Source organism: Nicotiana sylvestris, chromosome 11 (assembly GCF_000393655.2).
Source record: "Nicotiana sylvestris chromosome 11, ASM39365v2, whole genome shotgun sequence".
NCBI classification, from domain to species: Eukaryota; Viridiplantae; Streptophyta; class Magnoliopsida; order Solanales; family Solanaceae; genus Nicotiana; species Nicotiana sylvestris.
This window is the reverse complement of record NC_091067.1, coordinates 134,468,385-134,484,515: the sequence shown is the minus strand read 5'-3', so window position 1 is coordinate 134,484,515 and position 16,131 is coordinate 134,468,385. Positions and strand designations below refer to the sequence as shown.

Genomic DNA, 16,131 nt, shown 5'->3' with positions numbered 1-16,131 from the left:
TAGTGATAATAATTAATGTTCTAAAATCACTCTAATGTATCTTACACTCCCCCCACGTTTCTCTCTCCACATCTCGCCCCCCCTCCCCCCTCCCCCACGTATCTTACACAAGAGAGCAGCAACTCCACCATTGATAACCATTAAAAAGCTTTGAAGCTTTGAATCAATTTAAACAAAATTGATGATTCATTAACTGATGGTTCGAAGATCAATCAACAAAAATATTTATTAGTTGTTCAAAGTTTTGTAAGTTCACTGCAATATTTTGCACAATCTAGCTTGTCACCTACATATTCGAAGTCAGAGAAAAAGTTTAGCTTTTTGTTTCGTTTGTTTCCCTTTAATTCGAATTTGGATTTTCGAAAAACATTATTTGTTTGAATTGGGTGTTATTGCAAAGAATTGGGATTTCCTCTACGTCTCTCTCTATCTCTTAATCCCTAATTTTAGTAATGTAAAGTAAAAGAAAAGAGAGCAACAATTCCACCATTGACAGCCGTTAAAAAGCTTTGAAAGCATTGAATTCGAATTTGGGTTTTCAAAAACCATTATTTATTTGGATTGGGTATTGTTGCAAATAATTAGGAATATGGTTTGGAGTTTATATCTCAATTTTGAGGGTGTTTTGGTGAAGATTAGACTTGATTTTGGCTGAATTTCAGATTGAAACTCGAGAAGATATGATATACATTATATTTACGAAATTGTAGTAAAATTATAGAAAAATTATATTCTGTTGTTTATATATATATATATATATATATATATATATATATATATATATATATATATATATATATATATATATATATTTTATTTAACTATTGTTGAAAGTTGAACAATACCGTATAAAAATTATATTTAAGTTATATGATATTGTAGTTGTATATAACTGAGTAGAAATAATGAAAGAAAATTGTAGATAAATTGTATAATATATAATTAGTTGTATGAAATTTGTTTTTACTATGTATAAACCAGACACAAAATATATAAAAGACATATTTAAAAAATTTGTATAAAATTTGTGTTTAAGTTGTACGATATTGTAGTTGTATATAACTGAGTAGAAATAATGTATGAAAATTGTAGATAAGTTGTATAATATATAATTAGTTGTATGAAATTTATATTTACTGTGTATGAATCAAGTACAAAATACACAAAAAATATATTGTATAAAATTGTATCTAAGTGGTATGATATTATAGTTGTATAATTCAATGCTCCATCGTTATCTTACTTGTTTGAGTTCTCCTTCAAGAAATGGTGTCGAATAGGGTTTCTTCTTGCATGATTCAGTTCTTACTTGTTTGCATGTTTAGCTAAATGCGGAGTTAAAAAAAAAATGAGAATTTCTGAAAGTTGTGGTCCGAGTATGATTTTGTGGTCTTTAACGTGCTACTTATAATATTGTGTGGCTATAAAAGTATGGAAGTAAAAGTTTTATAGAAAATTTAAATTGTATTATTTCAAATTTAGGAAAAGGTAATTCTTATTTGATCAGATAAAAAAGAAAATAATCACACAGACTCGAATATGAGTATTTATTTGTTTTGTGCTACAAATTGGTTGTCTTAGAAATACATCCATCTTCGATTTCATCATTTTTATGAGTATTTTTGTTGCTTGCAGTAGTGGCTCTTGCTGTTAGTTTTTCGTTTTCGTTTGTTGTTGAATATTACTACTGATAAAACTACGTTATCTTGGATCTGATCATCTTTACTCTGCTAAGTGTCTCTGCTTGGAAGGGAAAAAGACCAACGAATTAAGTAAAATCTGTTACCTTTCGTCTCTCGGAGCGTATTGATCCTTAGTGTGAGGAAGCGGTGTGGGTGGAAAGAATGGGAAATAAGAGAGAAATAGGATTAGCGTGTAACTACATCCCTTGATTGAAGGCACAAATAATGGATTGTATATATTTTGTAAACAAAACTTGTTTATGCGGGGTAATTAACTAAACATGAACATTAAGGGTCATAAAGTTTTAAATAGTGTATAGGAATGAAAAAATCTCATTCAAATATGTATATGTTTAAAACCCAACAATGGTACCTTATTTTGAACTTCATGACACAATCATGGAGTTCTAACTTCTACAAGTTAAAATTTCAGGATATTATGTTTGAGTTCGAAAGAGGAACCATCGATGAAAATATACCTTTTAGGTTCAAATCCTAGCAACAATTACTTGGGTTCAAACCTTTATAGGTCAACGATTACTGAATTTTGTTTAAACCTCTATAGGTTCAAACCCTAGTATTGATCACTGGGGTTTGAATCTTTTCACGTTGTTTCAGATACCTTATTTTGAATTCAAAGAAGCGTTCTTGAATTTTACACTAGTAAAGGCTTAAAAATTAGGAATCATTCCTAAGACTTCAAACTTCAGTGTCTATTGCTAGAGTTGTGCTTAGTATTTTAGTTGGTGGTATAAATCAATGTAGTCGCTACGGTATGGCAAAACTCTAATAGCATGGCCTAAAATGGGCTACGTCAACCAACTTTTTCTTTTTATTTGCCCTTTTGGTTAAAAAATATTTAAAATTAGTTTGAAATAAATGCATTTTAGAAAATTGAAATAGCATTATTTTATTCTCAAATCTATTGTTGTTGCAGTAAATGATCTATACAATTTTTTATTTTTTTTTAAAATCCCCATTTTTACCAATCTTCAGAAAAAGTTTGAAATTAGATCAAGAGTGATTTAATCGAACAACCCTGATACTTACGGCTATCAAATGACTATCTTAATGGATATTGTTTGCAACTAATTTTCAACGTAATGAAAAATAAACTGCAACCACAAAAGAATAAAGTGATTTTATTGATAAACATTGCGGGTTACAACTATGTTTGTTCCCTTGATTCTTCTCTCCTGATTATCTCCGTGATTCGAGAGCTGAAGCAGCGTATTTCTCGAATGTAGGATGATGCAAACCTCCTGGGGATATATTTGATCTCCAACTTCTTGAACTATTTGATTGTCAAGGAGTATGCGGCCATATTTTGATCTCTTTGTGAATATCTCAAAAGTTTATGGGATTTTGAGACACCTCTTCAAGGGAATATGTACACTTTATATAGGTGTGAGTTAGGATTTAGGGTAGAGTAACCTCCGAGAAACCCTAATAGACTCCTAGAATTTCAAGAGTCTTGTAGTATCTTTAATTTAGGATTTGGCTTGATCCCTTAAAATTTCGATGTCTACAGCTATACCAAAATCTTTAAAAAACAAATAAAAAACAAAAAAGAGTAACAATACAACATGTACTCTTTTTAAGCGAAATGGCTTCATCGCCACTTAAACTTGACTGAAGTTCAATCGAATTTCACCTATTTGGGAAGAACTCTCACCGATCTCAGTATTAACGCAAGTTCCTCAGCTTTCAGTGATTTCAATAGTGAGATCCAACAAGTTTCCAACCGCTTCTTCACAAAATCGACTGCTATTTTTGTCTTGCGCTTCTTAAAACTCTGATTAATCGAGCAACTTGTCTCCGGTCTCGAGTCAAGTTTAATTGACGAGCAAAAGCAAGCGGCAATAGAGATTAGACTCCTCACTAAGAACAAAAGCAAGCGGCAATAGAGATTAGACTCCTCACTAAGAACAAAACAACGGAGATTAGACTCCTCGAGTCAAGTTTAAAATTAGAAGGAGCATACACAAGAAAAAGAAATGGTGAACAAAAAAATTAAAATACCCGACTTTATTAACATGGTAGAATAGAAGGGGGAGAGGGAAAGGGGAGGTGGGAGTTTGGTAGGGAAGACGAGAGAGGTGGGATGGAGGGTAAATGAGAAGAGGAAAGGGAAAGGTCTCTTTTTTTTCTGTCTCATTTATATTTAATTTTGATTCTCATATTTTTTTTAATAAAAACAATACTATTCATACGCCTTTGCGGCGTGATTTGCACATAATTTAGCTTTGTCAGTTGCATCGTATCCACATAGGCATAGTCAATGGTCAAATGTGTTTATTAGCATCCATTGCATCAAATTAGTGTCCAAACGGGAAAAGTACAAGTTCATGTATCGGCTTTTAAATAAGTTTTTAAATAAGTTTAAGTGGTTAGGAAACCATTACGCCAAAAAATTTTAACAGCGTTGTACTTCCCTTTGTAAAATCCCAATAAATATACATATTTAGAGGTAAAGATGTAAGAAGTGCGGGAAGATCAGGTTTGAATATCAACCAACAATTTTTCTTCAAATGTTTTTTTTTATGAGTGTCAGAGCGGGCAGCATTTTATACTCACCCTGATTTCTTTTATTGGAACAAAATATGCTTGTTAATCTTATTGTCTTAGTCATAATCAATCGCATAGTAAAAAATGCTTAGCAGATTCATCCAATTGATCAGCAAAGGTACTTAAAATAATAAATAAATAAAAAAACCAATGCACCAACACCCAACACATGATTATCAAAGCAGGAAAAAACGAGATTATAAGTCATTTGTCTCAACAAGGCAGCCTTTACGCCTGCTCCTAATGGGATGGAGAACTGAGATTACTCCAGAATCCATACAACTCCAGAAAGGTATCGTACGCTAAGACGAGATGAAACCAAAATTTTACAGTGAGAACAAAAACCTGAACAATAATTATCAATAAGCGTAACAATAATTAATTGGTGACAACCTTATATTAGCCTATCGTTTGATCCCAATTTTAAACAAAGTACACTGTACACATCTGCTGCATAAACTCACCAATCGAATGTTCGGGATCCTGGAAAGTTCGGGATCCTGGCTATCAGCTCTGGATCAAGGTTCAAACCACGATGAATAGATCTCCAGAGTCATTCCAGTACAGCAACTTCTTGATCGACTCTCCAGTAGTTTGCATCGTTGAACTCTTTTGTTCCTGCCCCACCATCATCTGGGGTTTCCTTTTCCGGTGATTTAGGAACAGTGCTCCTTTTTAGTGGAGCGGCTTCGCCAACAATCCCCTCTTTAAGAGCATGTTCCATAGCCTTCTCAGTACCCTCAATTTCCACGCCAACAAATTCAACATCCTCTTCAAACAACGAAGGAACAGTGGCTGCTTTCTGACTAGAATCAGATCCAGATGAACTTTTGCTAGAACCAGGGGATGAAACACCATTTGGAATACATTCTCCACTGCAACTAGAAGTGGAACTAAGTGGTGGAGTTGCTTTCTCCCCCGAGTTAGCAATATGGTCAGCAGAATTATTATGATCTTCAAATGGGTTCACACTGGATCCACCAACTTGAATATTTGGGGCATCTCCCCATGCTACCCATTCGGGTAGAGACCTGTCTCCAAAGGGGTCATCACTGCCTGACGTCTCAAAATGGAACGGAGTCATGTCAGCTGAGGCGACTGCTTTCTCATTCTGTTGATTGAAGTCTCCATTATTACCAGAATTGGCTCCACTTAGCCCATTAAACATGTTTGAACTAGAACTGGGTGTTGCATTAGAATTTTTGCTCTCAGCCAATTCATCCTCTTCTCCAACTACCACTTCATCATCACTATTGCTGTTACTACTATTTGACATTCCATTGAGATTAATATCCTCCATTACATCAGTAGGTGAGGTACTCATTGAAGCATCACCAATTCTATCATCTTGGAAAGCAAACCAGTTTGAATTTGTGAACAAACTGCTGCAGAAGTTGAAAGGCGGGAGAAAAGGAAAAGATAGCCGTTATACAAACAGTGATAAGTCCTAACAGATAAAACTGAGATGTTACAACTCTAAAGCCTAGATATACTACCTTATTGCTTAAACTCCAGTAAATTTTAAACAAATATAAAAGATCATATGCAAGTGGAGATCTTGTAAAGACTACAGCATGTTAGGTCGTTTTACATCCCACCTATAAGAGATGTATGTCCGTTTTCCTGATTTTAGAAGGTGTTATGAGCTCATGTTAGTTGAGCCATGTTTTCATGCGAACTCTTCAATTTTTAACACACTGGAAGACCCCAAAAAAATTTAAAAAAACACATTAAGTCAAATAATTGGAAAGCAACGCATTTCTCTTTCTTGTCATCTGTACTCTCTTTTTTTCACTTTCTTTGCTAGAAGCAAATGCGCTCAAGTGACTCCTTGACAAAATTTCCTTCAGAACATGAGAACTTGAACTCACCTCCCCTGGTCATCTGCCAACCTAAGGGATGATATCACAACTTCAGCAGACTCATCATCAAAATAAACATCCTACAAAGGCATGAACATAGGACTCTGATGAATACCAGGGCAAGCGATAACAAATAACAAATGCAATAATGACCGGTGATATATACAACAAGGAAGATGAATTAATCAGGGACATGAAAGTATTACCTCATCATCTCGATCAAGAGCTCCACGCCCCTGGAAAATGCAAGAAAGACCTGAGTGAGCTGATACTAAAAGTCTCCCCATAACCAAAAGTCGATATGGGGTTGCAATTCAAAAATGTTAATGAGCTTACACGTTCCTCTTTTTCTTCTTTTTGCATGCAGAACCTCACCCTCTACCACACCGTCCCAAACTTCCCCTCCCAAAACGAAAGAAATTTACCTCTTCAGCATCATCATTATCATATATGGTGTAGCGGAATGCTTGACTCAGATTATTTGCTAAAGCGGCTACATCATAGTCTCTGTCATGAACATCTTCCTCATCGCTCTCCCTTGTTCTGTCGTGCAATGCAGTTGGTCGGCTGGTCATACGAATAAAGTCATTAACTCATTATTTTGTGGAAAAGCAGCAGAGCAGAAAAGGGATTAGCTAATAAACTTAAAAGTGTCTTTGCCTCCAAAAGAACTTTTCGAAACCACCCTTAGACCTCCACTCGTCTTAAACAGTTCTTCAAATCCATGTTTATCCCAATGAAATTCTGCAAGCCTCTCTTGACAATTTCATTAACGAATTTCCCTCAGAATTTGTTTCATCTAATACCGACACATCTTAGACACTAGATCACAACAATGAACAAGTATATTGTGTCAGATTGTTGCGAGCGAAAGCAGGTGCTTTCCGGTATTCCTAGCTTATCCCACCCACCCACATTTCTCTTTTCCCCATTTTCTACTTCCTCCTCATAATTGAATATTCAAAAACTTGCGTAGAAGGAATTACGGACAGGGAGTGCAGCGCTTGTTAGGACACCAACACCAACACTATAATGAATGATTTGCTTGAAGTATCCGATACTTCAAACTTCATTTGTGCATACTCATTATTTACTTTTCCATTCTGTACTACTACTGTAAAGGGGCATCATTTAACATATATATAGAAAGCCCAGAAACTGTTCCAAGCAATAGCTTCAGTAAAATAATTATCCAGCTTCAGATCTTAAAGTATAATGCAGACAACCATTATGGGTGATTTCATATTGGCAATCAAGTAGCAGAATCAGAAAAAAGAGAACCGTACCCACAAGCCCAGCGATAGACATTTTCTATTGTATTACGCTCCTGTAAAACAGTAGTATGCCAATCACTCCATTCCATATTCTTCTGGAGTACACAGTGTGCAGAAAAACAAGTGAGAACAGCAATATCATTATTAAGAGACAATACCAATAACACCAAATAAGTAGTAGCAGGAAACCAGAGAGAATCAGCAATAACAATACCAAAGGCCAAGAGATTCAGCATATCAATACCAAAGGCCATCTCGAAAAAGAGACTGCCCGCATGAGGAGCGATTATTGATTCATGAAAAGGAAATTTTTGGCAACAGATCATTCAAACTATTTCTAATGCCATGCACGGCAGAATATATGTCAATGCAGTCTCCAAATTTGTCAAAAAGGAACCAAGTTTCAGTGCACAATTTTTTTAGAATTTCTGGAGTGTGGAAAGGCAAGTAATTGTTTGTTAAAATTTTCCAGTGGCCCTCGTGAAGTTTCCAAAAAGAATGTTATCTTAAAGGAAACACAGTAAATTTTAACATAAAGCTTCAGTAATAATTAATTCAGAGAAAGACTCGGGACCTAGGTTTAGAGAAGCATATCAAGCAACAAAATTATATATGACGAACCTCGAGATGTGCTCGAATGCAGTTATCATTGTTTGCCAACTGAACGAGTTTGTTAGAAATCCTAGTTATATGCCCTATGTTACCTAATCGGGGTGCTCGTCTCCCAGTAGCTGGTAAGGTGGGCTGCATCAGTTAAAAACACCATTAAACACTTACACAAGTCATTACCAGCATTAAAACTGCATTGTTCAAATTAAACAGGCATATCAAAGGATTTTGTTGCTTCACAAAGATTAACCTGATTTTCTTCACCAGAAACTGTAGGCTGTTTATCTGTTTGAATAATTTTCCCAATCAAATTGCACTCTTCAAAAAGATGGTCGACGATTGCAATGTTCTTGCTTTCCAAGCATGAGTAAATTATACTCTCAACATGATGATGCAACGCATTGTTATAAGGGTACCTAGACAGGAATTAAGTAGTAAGAATGTCAAACAAGAAATTGGTTTTAAAAAATTCAAGAATAAGGATGTAAGAACGTTCAGTCCAAACAATTTATAAGGTAAAGAATCCAGGAACATCGACATAAAATCTTACTCAAAAAAGAGATTCAGGACCCTCTCAATTGTTCCGGAGCTAATCAATTCTTTCTCCGCAACTTCATTGCCAGTTTTCAGTAGTACAGAAATGAATTCAACAATCTACAAGGAAGATACGACACTTCTACGATGAGATCAAAAAACTTGGACAAGATTACTAACTCAATAGACCACAGACACCAATGCTGCAAGCATTCAAGAATTGGATGTACTTATTCAAAGCTTACTATCCCAAGTACTAGAACCTGATAAAAATATGACAAGTTGCCATCAGAGCAACATACACAAGATGTACAACTCCTTTGCAAGAGAAGACAAAAATATTTGATCCCTTGACAAAAAGAGGAAACATCATAATAGTGAAGTTCTCTCTTCGCATATACTCCTGGGGGAAAACGAATCAAATGGAAAGGAATAATAGAAGGTGCTATTTTGTTCCAAGAATGTAACCAAGACAAACCTTTAAGCGATGCTTTCCTAGAGGTGGCCTGAGTTCTCCATATGTTGTTGGCAGAATCTTCTCATCAGATGACACATTCAACAGCTCAAGCAAGCCACCTGTGCCATTAATGATGCAAAGTTTATTATACCGTTCAAGACGAGATTCAAATAAAAAAATTCACAAATACAAGTAGCATTCTACTAGTAATTTTTTTCTTGCTTTTGCCAGGTGGCAGTACAGAATCACTTTGTAAAGGCATTGCATTTTTTACAATTCTCTACCAGCTGGTCTCTAGTAGAGAACTTGAAATTGACCTCTAAATGGTGGGACACAGGTAAACAAGTATTCAATAACTCAAAACCGTACAAACTTCCACAATCAGAAAACTTACTAAGTTTAGGAAGCATTGCATCAATAGTGTCAGGATTGGCATGCACGGGAGACTCATAAACCTGCTGGTTCCGGAAAGAATACATCATAGTTGATGGAATTGATCGTTTAGGATCAAGCAGAGATATACAGACAGACAACGAATGGACAAGGGAAGACTTCAAATGTGAGTCTTCGAGGGCATGACCAAATATCCTGGCTACAAAACTGCATCCAGAGAGAGTTGCAGAGATTAATGAATTAAACTTACAATATATAGAAAAGATATGCCAAGACATATCAACTTCCAAGTATAAAAAAAAGTTCGACAAACCTTGGACTGGATAGTTTGGTGGCCAGGGGGGATGGTGTGTTTCTGGTTATTGCACATAGTGCTTCTGCTGCATTAGCATGAACTTCGGGAGAACTCTGAAGGGGAAAAAACAATATATCACGAGATTCGAACTTCGGATCGTCATTCCGTAAAAGACCAAGTCGCAAAGTGCTTCCACACATAACTTAGAAATATATGAACTATTACCAAGAATTAAGAATGATTAAAGAAAAAATAGATTTTCCAGTCAACTCAATTAAGGTGGAGCAACAAGGACATGCATTCATAATTGGAGGGGATTTGGCCCAATAGTTCAGTGGTATGGTAACAGGTATTCCTATCAACTACTGAAAGACATCTAAGATCCTTCTGCTACTAAGACCAAAAGGCCATTAGACTCTGCGCACCGCTGAATAACCAACAACCTAAGCATTTAAACCAGGCAAAGCATGGTTGGATGGATGATTGATAAAGGCACTACGAAATAATAATGATAACAAGAGACACAATAATAGATACCAACAGACTGCGAAGCAATGTGATCATATACTCTGGAAGACGCACACCCAATACTAGAATACTCTGTGAACATTTTGCACTAGTATATACATCCACAACCATCAGCACAGAGAATTAACATAAAATCACGTAATTTTTTACTTACAGAGGGGTTCAATTTGTCCACTATCATTTCTAATAAGCTGCTGTCAGCCAACCATTGCATTACATCCATGGTATTGGGGTACATATGATCATCAGCTCCTACAAGTCGCACCAAAACCTACAAAGAAAGGACTTATTTAGAGGAAAAGAGTGTCTTCGCTGGATCAACCATCACGATTTGACTTTATTAATGATTGCGTCAGATGGTAGAATGAAAACCAAGCTTACTAACCTCCATTATGGATGTTATACCAATCAAATCCACCATCTGTTGAAAAACATCATGATGGGCCTGTAACAAAAAATAAATAAACACCAAGTCCTTAAGAGGAAAAAGAGGAGACAAAATGCATTTAAAACAAGCATTTACACATTTCAAAGCAATCCAATATGCATTAAATCAATTTCTATGCAGAGTTTGCAAATGGAATGGCCTAATTATGGATCTTAAGCGCTAATTCCCGCCCAAAAACAAGATGCCTGAGGCAAACTTTCTTACATTAGCGAGCTCTGTGTTCAATAAGCAGTTTAAACATGTAATGAACTCATGATCCTCCTAGCTTCACCGCCCATTAACCCAGATTAAGTAGATTTGCAAGAATACATATCAATATCAACTTCCCCAACAGATTCTGACAACTTCGTTAAAACATAATGAAAATTCCGGACCCTAAAACTACTCGTTCCCAGCATATCTTAGTTCAACTTTCATCAAGATAAGGTAAATGCCAAGCAGCCAAGCACAAGCTTCCAAAGAATGCAAAATGAGTTATGCAGCTTTAGTATTAGAAATCGTAGGCTTCTAGAATATAGGATGAGTTGGAATTTGGAAAATGAAGCAACGGCTTAAGCTCAAGATGGAACAGAAGATAAAGTCCAACACATGGAAAAAACTATTAGAAGAAGAAATGGGAGTGTGTCAATAACATGTACAATTCATAATGTGCAATGAAAATACTAGGCAAACCTGAACATAATTCATAAGTGGAACAGTCTTCCGCACCATAAGGCATATCACCACCTACAATGCAGCAAGAACTACATAAAGCAAATTGTTTTAGACCCAAAAAAAAAACGATTCAACAACTAAGACCAAGGTATTTTGTCTGGATGAGTCAAATTTTACCTTACTAAAATACCCAGCCAGCAAGGCGCTATGCGGACGACTTGGTTCCAAAAAGGAAAAGAGCAAATTCATTAGCTGCAGCAAGACAGAGAGACGATTGAAACATCAGAGCAAGAGAAGTTCATTTCTTACTTAAATTATCATGACTGCATCTTCTGAATACAATACCTCTTCATCATCCACTAAAGTCTTAAGGATGACATCAATTTCACAGGTAAATATCTCACAGGCAATGAAAGGGAACCTAGAAGGTGAAACAACATTAAAACCAAGGAAAAAGTGTTGTTAAATTACTATATTTAAGAAACTGCAGACACTTGCAAATACAACTACTGCATAACAGTTAAAGCGAGGTCATGTCCTAGAAACTTACTTAAATGTTCGTTTGCTATCAGCAACCTCAGAAGGCTCTTCAATAATGTAGTGCAGCAACTGCTCAACCTGGGTCCTCTCTCTCAAACTGAAAAGCGAAAATGATAACCATCTTACTGTGAACTTTGAAATTTATAGCTGAACTAATAAACAATTACTCAGGAACTATATTCTCTCCTGGGGGCATGCTAAATTAAAAGCATCTATATAGTAAAAATGAGAGAAAATATACAAATTTATGAGACGACTGTTCAAAGCTTTGCATTCTTGGATGATTTCTTCTTCATCAAGCAGCTCTTCCAAAGTGAAGTTTTCCTTGTCTAATACTGCTTCAACCTAGAATTCCAAGGGAAAAACAAGTCTTACCATAAGCAACAGTACTCACCAGGATGGAAAGAAAGTCAACAGAAAGAGCAAACAAACACACACTGCATTGAGGTAACAGCTTCATTGAACAGTACTTACAGCTCGAGCTAGACTTGGTCAATGTCGGAATAAGAATAATGCAACACCAGGTTATGCAAGAAAGAGATGTACATAAAATACTAGGAGTACCATATAATTACATTACGAAATACTCCTGCCAGCAGATAGTGCTTACAGCTATAAAAAGACTCAGCAATCCAAAAAATACTCCAACTAAAAAACCATTATAAATTGCATAGATTTTCACTTTTACCAAAGTTTCATTGATTTTTTTTTTTGGTTTGGTTAGATTATAGAGTTATCATCATGAATTCAATTAATATGAAATACTATTACGATTCTACTCACATTTGAATTCACTTTTTATTAGAGGTGTGCCAAATTATAAAATCACATGAAACTTAGCTCAAAACTAAAGTATCATTTTTAATAACTAATTATGACGAGCTAAACAAAGTTAAACGTCAACAAGAAGTAAGTTTACGAGCAAAATATAACGGAAAATCAAAAACAATTGAGTCGATAAAATTTTATTAGCTCATTCAATTTGAACAGTAGATAGAGATGGATCCAGAAACATACTGGAGAACAAGAGGAAAGAACTGGAAGCTTCCAAAACATATTCGAATCAGATAAACGGCGAGCTACACGGCAGGCGGCGAACAGATCTGTGAACCCTAAAATCGAATCTAGAGATTCGAGATGGAGGACGGAGCGGTGAGGGCTTTTTCAAGTATTTGGAAGCAAAAACCCTAGCTTAGCTTTTGAAGATCAAAACAAAGCGGAGCCGTAAATACCGATAGAGGAAGATAGAGAGAGAGAGTTTTTGTCATCAAAATGGCAGAGGAGAAACGAGGGCTACTATAATGTTGAGGACGCAAAAGTACAAAACTACAAATTGAATTCACGAAAACTCAAAAAATTATTAAAATATAACTGACTAGGGGAAAAATGTACATTTTAATAAGTGGGCGTTTGACATAAGAATTGTAAAATTTTAAAATAGGGGGAAATTTATTTTTAAGTGAAATGGTATTTGAAATTTAGAGTTGTGTTTGGATATGAATATGATTTTGGGTTATTTTTGAAGTTTTGTGAGTGATTTGAGTGAAAATTCTGAAAAACATCTTTTTGAAGTTTTTCAAATTTTTGAAAGTTTCCAAAATGTATCTTCAAGTGAAAATTAGATATTTTATGAAGAAATTGATTTCTGTTATAAAATAAAGACTATAAAGTAAAGACAAGTATAGAGAGAAACTGATATATTATTCGAATTCAAACTGATGTACATAATGAACTGAAATCTCTTCTATTTATAGAAGAAAGGAAGTTGCTCCGTAAGCTGCTACTACAAGCTGCTGTGTAAGCTACTATAAGCTGTTGTGTAAGCTGCTACTACAAGCTGCTGTGTAAGCTGCTACAAGCTGCTGTGTAAGCTGCTGCTATACCAGATATGGATAATCTTCTACTGAGAGCAATATTTATCCATAACGGAGTACTGAATGGATAAGCTTATTATACCCGGTATGGATAATCTTTTACCGGGGGTAATGTTTATCCATAACTGGGTACTGAAAAGATAAGCCTATTATACCCGGTATGGATAAACTTATACTGGGGGTAATGTTTATCCATAACCGGGTACCGAAGTGATAAGCTTCTTCAGGAAGCTTATTTCCAATATAGTACTAAATAGATAAACATATTTACGGTGGAGTCCCATATGGATAAGCTTCTTCAGGAAGCTTATTTACAACGGAGTACTAAATGAACATCCATAATATAATATATTTATAACACTCCCCCTTGGATGTTCATTAAAAGATCATGTGTCTCATTAAAACCTCACTAGGAAAAAACACGGGGGAAAACAAAATTCTAGTGAAGGAAAAAGAGTACACATATTTAGTAATACGCATTGTTAGGTGCCTCATTAAAAACCTTATAAGGAAAACCCCATGGGAAAAAACCTTAGTAAGGGAAAAAGAGTGCATCGCGTATTTTACTCCCCTGATGAAAACCTTGTTTCAAATATTTGAGTCTCCGCATTCCAATCTTGTATACCATCTTCTCAAAAGTTGAAGTTGGCAAAGATTTAGTGAATAAATCTGCTGGATTATCACTTGAACGGATTTGTTGCACATCAATGTCACCATTTTTCTGAAGATCGTGTGTGTAGAATAATTTTGGTGAAATGTGCTTCGTTCTATCTCCTTTTATAAATCCTCCCTTCAATTGGGCTATGCATGCAGCATTGTCTTCGTATAAAATTGTGGGTCTTTTCTCACATTCCAAACCACATTTTTCTCGAATAAAATGAATTATTGATCTCAACCATACGCATTCCCTACTTGCTTCATGAATAGCTATTATCTCAGCGTGATTTGAAGAAGTAGCAACAATAGATTGCTTTGTGGAGCGCCATGATATGATAGTACCTCCATATGTAAATACGTAGCCGGTTTGAGATCGAGCTTTATGGGGATCAGATAAATAACCTGCATCTGCATAACCAACAAGGTCTGCACTATCTTTGTTAGCATAAAACAAACCCATATCAAGAGTTCCCTTTAAATATCGCAATATATGCTTAATCCCGTTCCAATGTCTCCGTGTAGGAGAAGAACTATATCTTGCTAGTAAATTAACAGAGAATGCTATGTCAGGCCTTGTAGCATTAGCAAGATACATTAGTGCACCAATTGCACTGAGATAGGGTACTTCGGGACCAAGGAGTTCCTCGTCCTCTTCTGGAGGTCGGAACAAATCCTTATTCACTTCAAGTGATCGAACAACCATTGGTGTACTCAATGGGTGCGCTTTGTCCATGTAAAAGCGTTTTAAGACCCTTTCTGTATAGGCAGATTGATGGATAAAGATCCCGTCTGCTAAATGTTCAATTTGCAGACCAAGACAAAGTTTTGTCTTTCCAAGATCTTTCATCTCAAATTCTTTCTTAAGATATTCAATTGCCTTTTGGAGCTCTTCTGGAGTTCCAACAAGATTTATGTCATCAACATAAACAGCAAGTATAACAAATTTCTGATGCCATTTTCTTTATAAAAATACATGGACAAATAACATCATTTATGTAACCTTCTTTCAGCAAATATTCACTAAGGCGATTATACCACATGCGCCCAGATTGCTTTAAACCGTACAAAGATCTTTGTAATCTGATTGAATACATTTCCTGAGATTTTGCTTCAGGCATTTTAAATCCTTCAGGAATTTTCATATAAATTTCATTATCAAGTGAACCGTACAGATAAGCTGTAACTACATCCATTAGATGTATTTCAAGCTTTTCATGTAGTGCTAAACTGATGAGATATCGAAATGTTATGGCATCCATAACAGGTGAATATGTTTCATCAAAATCGACTCCAGGTCGTTGTGAGAATCCTTGTGCAACAAGGCGAGCTTTGTATCTTTCAACTTCATTTTTATCATTCCTTTTTCGCACAAAAACCCATTTATGACCAACTGGTTTTATACCAGCAGGTGTTTGGACTACTGGTCCAAAGACCTCTCTTTTAGCAAGTGACTTCAATTCCGATTGAATTGCCTCTTGCCATTTTGGCCAATCAAATCTTTGTCGACATTCTTCGACAGATCGAGGTTCAAGATCCTCACTATCTTGCATAATATTAAGTGCAACATTATATGCAAAAATATTATCCACCACTATTTCAAATCGATTTAAATTAATCCCATCACCGTTCGAACTTATTAAAAGTTCCTCACTCACATGAGCTTCAGGTTCATTGATTTCTTCAGGAATCTCAGAACTAATCAGATTTTGGGTCTCTTCAGGGGATCCCTTCATAGTATCGTTTTGATCATTTGTCG

General features: G+C 35.6%; 1 protein-coding gene across 3 annotated transcripts; it reads right to left on the bottom strand.

Moving 5' to 3' along the window:
- Positions 1–4,457: 4,457 nt before the first annotated feature.
- On the bottom strand, positions 4,458–13,144 carry LOC104241786 (uncharacterized). 3 transcript variants are annotated; one of them, XM_070162356.1, is made up of 19 exons: positions 12,862–13,144; positions 12,086–12,189; positions 11,855–11,941; positions 11,650–11,725; positions 11,482–11,556; positions 11,323–11,376; positions 10,588–10,647; positions 10,357–10,473; positions 9,693–9,787; positions 9,381–9,586; positions 9,008–9,105; positions 8,546–8,649; positions 8,246–8,411; positions 8,008–8,130; positions 7,399–7,481; positions 6,538–6,679; positions 6,319–6,348; positions 6,122–6,192; positions 4,458–5,635 (listed from the first exon to the last, which is right to left on the bottom strand). In XM_070162356.1, exons 1-19 carry the CDS (start codon positions 12,898–12,900, stop codon positions 4,804–4,806), a joined length of 2,562 nt encoding a protein of 853 aa, XP_070018457.1. In that variant the 5' UTR covers positions 12,901–13,144; the 3' UTR covers positions 4,458–4,803. The 3 variants fall into 3 exon arrangements, with proteins under 3 accessions (XP_070018457.1, XP_009795036.2, XP_009795037.1); XM_009796734.2 differs by having other exon boundaries at positions 4,458–5,632; XM_009796735.2 differs by lacking the exons at positions 11,650–11,725; positions 11,855–11,941; positions 12,086–12,189; positions 12,862–13,144 and having other exon boundaries at positions 11,323–11,393.
- Positions 13,145–16,131: the final 2,987 nt, after the last annotated feature.

Coding starts and splice junctions, on each gene's coding strand:
- LOC104241786 (XM_070162356.1), bottom strand. CDS start 12,900: ATGTTTTGGAAGCTTCCAGTTCTTTCCTCTTGTTCTCCA. Junction 11,557..11,649: donor CTTTAGTGGATGATGAAGAG/GTATTGTATTCA, acceptor GTCTTGCTGCAG/CTAATGAATTTGCTCTTTTC. Junction 6,349..6,537: donor ATAATGATGATGCTGAAGAG/GTAAATTTCTTT, acceptor TGCATTTTCCAG/GGGCGTGGAGCTCTTGATCG.